General features: G+C 40.5%; 1 protein-coding gene across 1 annotated transcript; it reads right to left on the bottom strand.

Moving 5' to 3' along the window:
* Window positions 1–770: 770 nt before the first annotated feature.
* On the bottom strand, window positions 771–2,030 carry LOC111558777 (putative P2Y purinoceptor 10). The gene is given in 2 exon segments (XM_023249458.2): window positions 771–1,003; window positions 1,006–2,030. Coding segments are annotated over 2 exon segments (942 nt in total). The 5' UTR covers window positions 1,832–2,030; the 3' UTR covers window positions 771–887.
* Between the last annotated feature and the right edge of the window lie 10,358 nt (window positions 2,031–12,388).

Here is a 12,388-nt window from a genome sequence, read left to right as displayed (position 1 = left end):
AAGTTGTGACTGAGGTTGTATATAGAGAAAGTAATATAAACATTTCGTTGCACAATTGATTTTAATTTGCAAATTAATAAACATTTTCTAACTGACTGACAATATACACAAATAGGCATCACATCACACACACTCATAGACGTTCAAACAAAGAGATATGATTGCAAACCCTGAAATTCTGAAGCTTATGAAATGTGTTAGAATACAACTGTGTTTTGTGTTTAAGTTGTATGTGTTGTGTATGAATTTCATGATACATTTGAGATATTTGGTATGAATCTGAATTCTTCATTTCTTCAAGGGGAAAATGGAAATTCTCATAGATATTTCAAGCTCTAAGGATATTAATTTTCACAACTCCTATTAATATTAAAAAATGTTTCCTCTTTAGTCTACTTTGCTCCAGTATGTATTTTTAAAATAAAGTCAGGATCCTATTCTGTATATTTTACAATTTTTGGACAATTCACCTATGTCCACTGATTCTAAATTTACTTTTTGTTTCTTGCAGGAGAAAGTGAGAACATTGGATCCATTTCTGAGGAACAGGTGTGCAATTTATTCTGGTGCTTATTACTTTCTATAAATAAAGATATTTTGCTATCCATAGAACAGCATGTTTCCATTTGGATAGAAAATATAGTCATGAATAATTCCTTCAGAAGGAGGATTTTGGAGATGAAAGGAAGGAGGCCATGTTTTCTTAAGGCATTGAACAGTACCATTTTTTAAAAATATTCAAGGTGACATAGCTAAACTGATAGAGAACATAGATTATTCTAGTTATTTATTTGATTGTATTATCTTGGAATCATTCAAATTTGTAAGAGAGATAGTTTGAAGTTCCTCCTTCCTGTGATGAATTTCCAAAGCACTGTCCTTGCATCTCACACGTGACTGAAGAGCCAACTACTGTGGTCCAAAAACCTATTGTGGAATTCTGAGGTCGTAAAATAATATACAATGCGATCAAGGCAGCAATTCAGATCTGCAAGACATAGAGAAATGATGTAAAAACATAGGATGATCTTAAAAAAGAACAGTTTGAAAAGACATGTTGTTTCACCATCATATAGAATGGGAAGTTGAGGTGGTAAGGAGGGAAACACACAATGAACACCACTGCATATATCCGAACCAGCAACAAAGACTTCTTTCTCTCTTTGGTATTCTGAGCAGGAACTTGGAATTCCTGTAAAGATTTTCTCGTTTTCCATGTGCAATACGTTATAATGGCAACAGGTAAAAAAAAAAACAAAAACAAAAACAAAAAAAACAAAAAAAAACAAAAAAAAAAACTTCCAAGTTTAGCTACAGTTATCATACCAATGGAGGAAGCCATGCTAATGTGCTGAAACCCTAAATTGGCAAAGCAGTATTCAGTGTTGTTGGCTAAGCCAGCACTCCTCAGAATTGGAGGTGGCAAACAGGCTGTCCCCACAATGATCCAGATGCCAGAACTGGTGCTTGCATCATACCTACGCTTCCAATCTCTGGCTCTAAAGGGCTTGAGGAGAAGGAAACATCTCTGAAGACTGATGCACATCAGGAAACAAATGCTGGCACACATGTAGAGATACTTCAAGTAGAAGCACAGCAGGCAAATGGCCTTTGTGGAGGGCCAGTGGTGGCTAATGAAATAGTAAATCCGGAGAGGTAAAGAGAGCATATGAGCAAGATCAGCTACAGAGAGGCTGATCATGAAAATGATGGCTTTATTTTTCTTGTTGATGAAGTGGCACAGAATCCACAAGGCTGCACTGTTGGCCGAAAGACCAGGGATGAATATGACGATGTAGGTGGTTGCATAGAGAGAGTACTGAAAGGACATTTGAATATCTGTGCACTTTGTTCTTATATTGGTTGCGCTGTTACTTCCCACCTTGAGGATGTATGTTCTTTCCTTAAGGAAAACATTAGAGTGATGTTTTCTGCAGATAACAGAGTAAAAATAGAGTCAAGGGCATGTCAGTCTATGTTTGGGTTTACAAATATATTTGTGTCCACCAAAGAAGTATTAAAGTGTGAACTTCCACAAATTCAAAGGTCTTTTTCATGTAAGCTGAAAATATCATGGCAATCTACAATTATATGACAATATTGTGAAACACATTTTCAGAAATCAAGGCAGAAGATGGCAGCGTAGGGGGATGCTGGACTCACCGCGTACTGCTGATCACTTAATTTCCACCTACACCTGCCTAAATAACCCAGAAAACCACCAGAAGACGAGCAGAATGGATTCTTCAGAGCCAAGTGCAGAAAAGAGGCCCACGGAAGAGGGTAGGAAAGGTAGAGAGGCGGTGCACGCTACACGGACTGGCGGGAGGGAGCCAGGGCAGAGGGGCAGCCCACCCGCCAAGCAGAGCCCCCGAGTCCGGCTTGCAAAAGCGGACAGGACAGATGGAGTGTGTTCTGACAGCAAGCGGGACATGACATCTGGAAGGTTATAAGCTAACAGCTCTACTTGGAAATCAGGAGGGCTGGAGGACAACGGAGGGAGAGTTGAGCCCCGGCAAACAGAGCCCAGCTTGGCCGGGAACAAAGGCGCTCGCCAGCACCATCTCCCCTGCCCATCCCCCAGCCAAAGTCCCAAAGGGAACCAGTTCCTGCCAGGGAACTTGCTTGCACTGTGCAAACACCCAACACTGTGCTTCTGTGGATCCATTCCTCCAGCGAGGGGTCTGACTCCCTCCCGGTGCCACAGGGCCCCTACAGAAGTGGATCACTGAAGGAAAAGCAAGCTGAGCGTGCCCCTCCTGCCCCTGTGCACCTTGACGATCCACCCCAGCTAATACGCCAGATCCCCAGCAACACAAGCCTGGCAGTGTGCAAGTATCCCAGATGGGCCATGCCACCCCACAGTGAATCCCGCCCCTAAGAGAGGGAAAGAGAAGGAACACACCATTCTGACTGTGGCCCCAGCGGTGGGCTGGGGGCAGACATTAGTTCTGACTGCAGCCCTGCCCACCAATGCAAGTTATTCAAGACAACACAGAGGAAGTGCCCCGCACTTCTACACCACTCCAGGGACTATCCAAAATGACGAAAAAGAAGAATTCCCCTCAAAAAAATGTCCAGGAAATAACGACAGCTAACTAACTGATCAAAAATGATTTAAACAATATAACAGAGTGATTTTAGAATAATACTCATAAAATTAATCGCTGGGCTTGAAAACAGTATAAAGGACAGCAGAGAATCTATTGCTACAGAGATCAAGGGACTAAGGAACAGCCAGGAGGAGCTAAAAAATGCTATTAATGATCTGCAAAATAAAATGGAGACGACCACGGCTTGGATTGAAGAGTCACAGGAGAGAATAGGTGAACTAGAAGGTAAAATTATGGAAAAAGAAGAAGCTGAGGAAAAGAGAGATAAAAAATCTGGGAGTGTGAGGGGAAAATTAGAGAACTAAGTGATACACTAAAGAGAAATAATCTACGCATAATTGGTATTCCAGAGGAGGAAGAGAGAGGGAAAGAGGCTGGAAGTGTACTTGAAGAAATAATAGCTGAGAACTTCCTGGATCTGGGGAAGGAAAAATGCATTGAAATCCAAGAGGCACAGAGAACTCCCTTCAGATGTAAATGAATCAATCTTCTGCACAACATATCACAGTGAAATTGACAAAATACAAGGATAAAGAGAAAATTCTGAAAGCAGCCAGGGATAAACGTGCTCTAACATATAAAGGGAATCCAATAAGACTCAAGACGGATCTCTCCACTGAAACTTGGCAGGCCAGAAAGGAATGGCAGGAGATCTTCAATGTGATGAACAGAAAAAATATGCAACCAAAAATCATTTATGCAGCAAGTCTGTCATTTAGAATAGAAGGAGAGACAAAGGTCTTCCCAAACAAACAAAAACTGAAGGAATTTGTCAGCACTAAACCAGCCCTACAAGAGATCCTAAGGGGGATCTTGTGAGACAAAGTACCAGAGACATTGCTACAAGCACAAAACCTACGGATATCACAAGGACTCTAAACCCATATCTTTCTATAATAACACTGAATGTAAATTGACTAAATGCATCAACCAAAAGACATAGGGTATCAGAGTGGACAAGAAAACAAGACCCATCTATTTGCTGTCTACAAGAGACTCATTTTAGACCTGAGGACACCTTCAGATTGAGAGTGAGGGGATAGAGAACTATTTGTCATGCCACTGGAAGTCAAAAGTAAGCTGGAGTAGCCACCATTATATCAGACAAACTAGACTTTAAATTAAAGGCTGGAACAAGAGATGAAGAAGGGCATTATATAATAATCACAGGGTCTATCCATCAGGAAGAGCTAAGAATTATAAATGTCTATGCACCGAATACAGGAGCCCCCAGATATATAAAACAATTACTGACAAACATAAGCAACCTTATTGATAAGAATGTGGTAATTGCAGGGGACTTTAACACTCCACATACAGAAATGGACAGATTATCTGGACACATGGTCAATAAAGAAACAAGGGCCCTGAATGATACATTGGATCGCATGGACTTGACAGATATATTTAGAACATATATATTCTATATGTATATTCCATATATTCCAACACTTTTGTAAGTTTCCACATTTTAGTGTTATAGTTGTCTCCATTTGCATTGTCATATTTTGAGATCTAGCTGAGTTCCATATCATCAATGCTGGGAAAGAGAAAACTTAATCCATTTTAAACTGCAGTCTTATCAGGAATTAAGTGATTTCTGAGATGAGTCTGTAAACCTTTGGGATTGAAACACAAGATAAGGGCCTGGGAAGGACTGGAAGGTCACTAGACCTTGGAAGGATGGAAGTTTGGAAAAAAATAAGGCAATGCAGATAAACTTTGGCTCCTTCAGAATTTGAGGACAAAATTAGTCTTGTTTGTATGTCATGTTACTTCTCAAACACTTCTGTAACTTTAAAGATCTGTGTATATACAGAATTATGGTATCTTCAAACATTGACATTGGTCAAGACTATCCTTGCTACCATTTCAAACAACTACCAAAGTATGTGAAAAACTAGAGGGTATCTTGTGGTAGTTGCAGAAAAAGAGGCTATCTCTACCTCAGCTCTTGAGGCAAGTTCCGTGAAAATTTACTAATTTTGAATAGTTACATTCTTAACAATCATAATTGTTAGAAAGTTCTCCCCTCTAGTAGGTTAACATCTATATGCATGTCATTTTAACCTAATTTTGTTTATCAAAGTCAAGTAAGAATAAAGCTTGCCCACTGATGCACATGAAACTCTTTAATTATCTGAAGATGGCAATCCTGTCTCTCTCAAATCTTCCATTATCCAGGTTAAAAATTCATTCCTACCATGCAGAGTCCCTGTTATTGGTTTTCTTTTGGATCAGAACATTATTGCTTTTGGCCCAAAGCCACTACAATACAGTTTATTTTAACCCTTGAAAATGACAGTTTACCCAAATGCTTGATATCCTCAGGAAATATAACATGCCTCTGACTGTAGAAACAAAAAGGTAAATGGGATTTGACTACTTCCTTGTACTTTTTTATTGCTTGCAAAGGTAGTTAGTTTGTTTCACATTTTATGGAATTAAAGGGAAATCGAGACACACTTAACATTAACTATTGAAACCAGCACAGAATCTAAGATAGTGCCTACTCAACCCAAAATACAACCAATTCAAAATTGTAAAAATTCAGTAAACACACACACAGCTCACACAGTGCAAACAATCTATCTGATGCCTTTGCGCCATGTGGTGCTTTCTGATAGACTGTATTTGCTGAAAGTTAATTGCAGTCAAACAGCTCATTCAAATAAACAACTACTTTGTATGTTTTTTTTTTTTCCCACTGAGTTAACAATTTTGCTAAATCAGCCAGTTAGTCTAGCAAACTGTAAATAGATCCAACACTATCTGTTTTTGTGGGGTTTTTTGTTTATCCACTGAACTAACTGAAATAATTGAACTTGTGCTCTGTATACTCAGTTTAAATAAAAACTCATGTAAACTTGAACCAGAATTATTTTTGAAGTAAAATTTAGAAACCAGTTAACATACATGAAATCCTCCTGATCATAGTCAGTTTTGTTAAAATAATAATTAAAGGGGCGCCTGGGTGGCGCAGTCGGTTGAGCGTCCGACTTCAGCCAGGTCACGATCTCCCATTCCGGGAGTTCGAGCCCCGCGTCAGGCTCTGGGCTAATGGCTCGGAGCCTGGAGCCTGTTTCCAATTCTGTGTCTCCCTCTCTCTCTGCCCCTCCCCCGTTCATGCTCTGTCTCTCTCTGTCCGAAAAATAAATAAAAACGTTGAAAAAAAAATTAAAAAAAATAAAAATCACTGAATGCTGGGGTGCCTGGGTGGCTCAGTCGGTTGAGTGTCCAACTTTGGCTCAGGTCATGATCTCACAGACCATGAGTTCGAGCCCCATGTTGGGCTCTGTGCTGACCACTCAGAGCCTGGAGCCTGCTTGAGATTCTGTGTCTCCCTCTCTCCCTCTCTGTCAAAAATAAACATTAAAAAAAATCACTGAATGCCTATGTTGGACAAGGTGCTATACTAAGTCTTTTATATACACTCTCTCAATCTGTCCCTCCCAGCAGTCCTATACTACAGTAGAACATTGCCACTGTTTTATAGCTGGGGAAACTGAGGTCCCAAGAAAAGCAACCCTCACTTCCTTTAAGAAGCCTTTCTTGACCTCTCCAAACCAGAGATCACTTCTATAGCCTCACAGTTTCCATAGTTCTGATCATTTTTTTAGCAAGAGTGCATTTAATACATTTAACGTGCTGTGGTTATTGCCTTTGTATGCAATCAATTTTGTTCCTCTAACTAGATTGCAATATCCTACATATGAAAGACTGATTCTCTTATTACTTTCTTTCCTCAATAGTAAAGTGTGTTGTAAAGTGTTTTGAACATATTAGGGATCCACTAAGTGTTTATTGAGTGAATGACTGAATATATGATGAATGGATGAATCCGGAAAAATGTCCCGCTGAGAGAAAAGAGAAGGAGTGTGTGGGAAATTGGAATTTAGATGTGATGTTTCATTTGACCACCAGGTGTCACAAGTACACCAACTTTCAAATATTTTTAAAATATTTAACACGTTTGTTTTATTTATTTTTTTTTTAACATGTATTTATTTTTGAGACAGAGAGAGACAGAGCATGAATGGGGGAGGGGCAGAGAGAGAAGGAGACACAGAATCAGAAGTAGGCTCCAGGCTCTGAGCCATCAGCCCAGAGCCTGACGCGGGGCTCGAACCCACAGACCGCGAGATCGTGACCTGGCTGAAGTCGGACGCTTAACCGACTGCGCCACCCAGGCGCCCCAACACGTTTGTTTTAAAATTCCATCAAGGGAGAAGTTATACTAACAGAGAGAAGTATCGATAACATCCTATGTAATATCAGAAGAAGAGTCCTTTAAAGCTAATTTTAGAAAGTTTTAATTTACTCTATTCCTTTAGCCTCCATACTTTCTCATACAGATCTCTAAAAATTGTTTTCTAAATTCATTATAGATTCCTAGAGTATTAGAGCAGTTAAAGACCATCAAAATCTTCTGCTCCTGCCACTTTTTATAGATTAAAAAACCAAGTCCAAAAACAGGTAGATTAAATTTTCCAAATTCACAGATAAAATTACTTGCAAAGTTTGAACCAAGATCCTCTTGCCTTCCACTCAGACTAATTTTTATTTTTCCAGAAATTTCTAAGATGAAACCCATATTTTTGTGACTATCTAATAATAATACAAATCTTCAGAAATAAATCAATCCCAGATGTTGGAACAGTAAACTGAGCAGTGAATTATTAAAGCAAGAGGGATTACGTATTTTCTCCCCGATATTCGAGGACACAGTGTTTTTAAAAAGCAGAATGAGGAGGAGGGAAGATGGCGGCGTAGGAGGACGCTGGGCTCATCGTGCGTCCTGCTGATGACTTAGATTCCACCTACACCTGTCTAAATAACGCAGAAAACCGCCAGAGGATTAGCAGAACGGAGTCTCTGGAGGCAAGCGCAGACAAGAGGCCAACGGAAGAGGGTAGGAAGGGCGGCGAGGCAGTGCGCGCTCCACGGACTGGCGGGAGTGAGCCGGGGCGGAGGGGCGGCTCGCTGGCCAAGCAGAGCCCCCGAGTCTGGCTTGCAAAAGCAGAGGGGCCTGACAGACTGTGTTCCAACAAAAGCGTGACTTAGCCTCTGGGAGGTCATAAGTTAACAGCTCTGCTCAGAAAGCACGAAGGCTGGAGGACAAAGGGAGGGAGAGCTGCTGAGCCCCCAGACGACAGAGCTCAGTTTGGTGGGGAACAAAGGCGCTCGCCAGCACCATTTCCCCCGCCCACCCCCCAGCCAAAATCCCAAAGAGAACCAGTCCTGCCAGGGAACTTGCTTGATCCGCACAAACACCCAACTCTGCGCTTCTGGGGAGCCAAACCTCCGGCAGCGGATCTGACTCCCTCCTGCTGCCACAGGGCCCCTCCCCAAGTGGATCACCTAAGGAGAAGAGAGCTAAGCCTGCCCCTCCTGCCCCCGTGCACCTTGCCTACCCACCCCAGCTAATACGCCAGATCCCCAGCATCACAAGCCTGGCAGTGTGCAAGTAGCCCAGACAGGCCAGGCCACCCCACAGTGAATCCCATCCCCTATGAGAGGAAAAGAGAAGGCACACACCAGTCTGAATGTGGCCCCAGCGGTGGGCTGGGAGAAGACATCAGGTCTGACTGCGGCCCCGCCCACCAACTCCAGTTATACACCACAGCACAGGGGAAGTGCCCTGCAGCTCCTCACCACGCCAGGGACTATCCAAAATGACCAAGCGGAAGAATTCCCCTCAGAAGAATCTCCAGGAAATAACAACAGCTAATGAGCTGATCAAAAAGGATTTAAATAATATAACAGAAAGTGAATTTAGAATAATAGTCATAAAATTAATCACTGGGCTTGAAAAGAGTATACAGGACAGCAGAGAATCTCTTGATACACAGATCAAGGGACTAAGGAACAGTCACGAGGAGCTGAAAAACGCTTTAAAAGAAATGCAAAAGAAAATGGAAACCACCACGGCTCCGATTGAGGCAGAGGAGAGAATAGGTGGACTAGAAGATAAAGTTATGGAAAAAGAGGAAGCTGAGAAAAAGAGAGATAAAAAAATCCAGGAGTATGAGGGGAAAATTAGAGAACTAAGTGATACACTAAAAAGAAATAAAATACGCATAATTGGTATCCCAGAGGAGGAAGAGAGAAGGAAAGTTGCTGAAGGGGTACTTGAAGAAATAATAGCTGAGAACTTCCCTGAACTGGGGAAGGAAAAAGGCATTGAAATCCAAGAGGCACAGAGAACTCCCTTCAGACGTAACTTGAATCGATCTGCAAGACATATCATAGTGAAACTGGCAAAATACAAGGATAAAGAGAAAATTCTGAAAGCAGCAAGGGGTAAACGTGCCCTCACATATAAAGGGAGACCTATAAGACTCGTGACTGATCTCTCCTTTGAATCTTGGCAGGCCAGAAAGAATTGGCACGAGATTTTCAGGGTGCTAGACAGAAAAAATATGCAGCCGAGAATCCTTTATCCAGCAAGTCTGTCATTTAGAATAGAAGGAGAGACAAAGGTCTTCCCAAACAAACAAAAACTGAAGGAATTTGTCACTACTAAACCAGCCCTACAAGAGATCCTAAGGGGGACCCTGTGAGACAAAGTCCCAGAGACATCACTACAAGCATAAAACATACAGAAATCACAATGACTCTAAACCCGTATCTTTCTATAATAACACTGAATGTAAATGGATTAAATGCACCAACCAAAAGACATAGGGTATCAGAATGGATAAAAAAACAAGACCCATCTATTTGCGGTCTACAAGAGACTCATTTTAGACCTGAGGACACCTTTGGATTGAGAGTGAGGGGATGGAGAACTATTTATCATGTGACTGGAAGCCAAAAGAAAGCAGAGTAGCCATACTTATATCAGACAAACTAGACTTTAAATTAAAGGGTGTAATAAGAGATGAAGAAGGACATTATATAATAGTTACAGGGTCTATCCATCAGAAAGAGCTAACAATTATAAATGTCTATGTACCGAATACCGGAGCCCCCAAATATATAAAACAATTACTCATAAACATAAGCAACCTTATTGATAAGAATGTGGTAATTGCAGGGGACTTTAACACCCCACTTACAGAAATGGATAGATCATCTAGACACACGGTCAATAAAGACACAAGGGCCATGAATGAGACATTGGATCAGATGGACTTGACAGATATATTTAGAACTCTGCATCCCAAAGCAACAGAATATACTTTCTTCTCGAGTGCACATGGAACATTCTCCAAGATAGATCATATACTGGGTCACAAAACAGCCCTTCATAAGTTTACAAGAATTGAAATTATACCATGCATACATTCAGACCACAATGCCATGAAGCTTGAAATCAACCACAGAAAAAAGTCTGGAAAACCTCCAAAAGCATGGAGGTTAAAGAACACCCTACTAACGAATGAGTGGGTCAACCAGGCAATTAGAGAATAAATTAAAAAATATATGGAAACAAACGAAAATGAAAATACAACAATCCAAACGCTTTGGGACGCAGCGAAGGCAGTCCTGAGAGGAAAATACATTGCAATCCAGGCCTATCTCAAGAAACAAGAAAAATCCCAAATACAAAATCTAACAGCACACCTAAAGGAACTAGAAGCAGAACAGCAAAGGCAGCCTAAACCCAGCAGAAGAAGAGAAATAATAAAGATCAGAGCAGAAATAATCAATATAGAATCTAAAAAAACTGTAGAGCAGATCAACAAAACCAAGAGTTGGTTTTTTGAAAAAATAAACAAAATTGGCAAACCTCTAGCCAGGCTTCTCAAAAAGAAAAGGGAGATTACCCAAATAGATAAAATCATGAATGAAAATGGAATTATTACAACCAATCCCTCAGAGATACAAGTAATTATCAGGGAATACTATGAAAAATTATATGCCAACAAATTGGACAACCTGGAAGAAAGGGAAAAATTCCTGAACACCCACACTCTTCCAAAACTCAATCAGGAGGAAATAGAAAGCTTGAACAGACCCATAACCAGCGAAGAAATTGAATCGGTTATCAAAAATCTCCCAACAAATAAGAGTCCAGGACCAGATGGCTTCCCAGGGGAGTTCTGCCAGACTCTTAAAGCAGAGATAATACCTATCCTTCTCAAGCTATTCCAAAAAATAAAAAGGGAAGGAAAACTTCCAGACTCATTCTATGAAGCCAGTATTACTTTGATTCCTAAAGCAGACAGAGACCCAGTAAAAAAAGAGAATTACAGGCCAATATCCCTGATGAATATGGATGCAAAAATTCTCAATAATATACTAGCAAATCGAATTCAACGGCATATAAAAAGAATTCTTCACCATGATCAAGTGGGATTCATTCCTGCAATGCAGGGCTGGTTCAACATCTGCAAATCAAACAACGTGATACATCACATTAACAAAAAAAAAAGAGAAGAACCATATGATCCTGTCAATCGATGCAGAAAAGGCCTTTGACAAAATCCAGCACCCTTTCTTAATAAAAACCCTTGAGAAAGTCGGGATAGAAGGAACATACTTAAAGATCATAAAAGCCATTTATGAAAAGCCCACAGCTAACATCATCCTCAACGGGGAAAAACTGAGAGCTTTCTCCCTGAGATCAGAAACACGACAGGGATGCCCACTCTCACCGCTGCTGTTTAACATAGTGCTGGAAGTTCTAGCATCAGCAATCAGACAACAAAAGGAAATCAAAGGCATCAAAATTGGCAAAGATGAAGTCAAGCTTTCGCTTTTTGCAGATGACATGATATTATACATGGAAAATCCGATAGACTCCACCAAAAGTCTGCTAGAACTGATACAGGAATTCAGCAAAGTTGCAGGATACAAAATCAATGTACAGAAATCAGTTGCATTCTTATATACTAACAATGAAGCAACAGAAAGACAAATAAAGAAACTGATCCCATTCACAATTGCACCAAGAAGCCTAAAATACCTAGGAATAAATCCAACCAAAGATGTAAAGGATCTGTTTGCTGAAAACTATAGAAAGCTTATGAAGGTAATTGAAGAAGATTTAAAGAATTGGAAAAACATTCCATGCTCATGGATTGGAAGAATAAATATTGTCAAAATGTCAATACTACCCAAAGCTATCTACACATTCAGTGCAATCCCAATCAAAATTGCACCAGCATTCTTCTCGAAACTAGAACAAGCAATCCTAAAATTCATATGGAACCACAAAAGGCCCCGAATAGCCAAATTAATTTTGAAGAAGAAGACCAAAGCAGGAGGCATCACAGTCCCAGACTTTAGCCTCTACTACAAAGCTGTCATCATCAAGACAGCATGGT

This window comes from Felis catus, chromosome X, assembly GCF_018350175.1.
Source record: "Felis catus isolate Fca126 chromosome X, F.catus_Fca126_mat1.0, whole genome shotgun sequence".
NCBI lineage: Eukaryota > Metazoa > Chordata > Mammalia > Carnivora > Felidae > Felis > Felis catus.
Note: the sequence above shows the minus strand (reverse complement) of the source record. Positions and strands in the feature narration are given on the sequence as shown.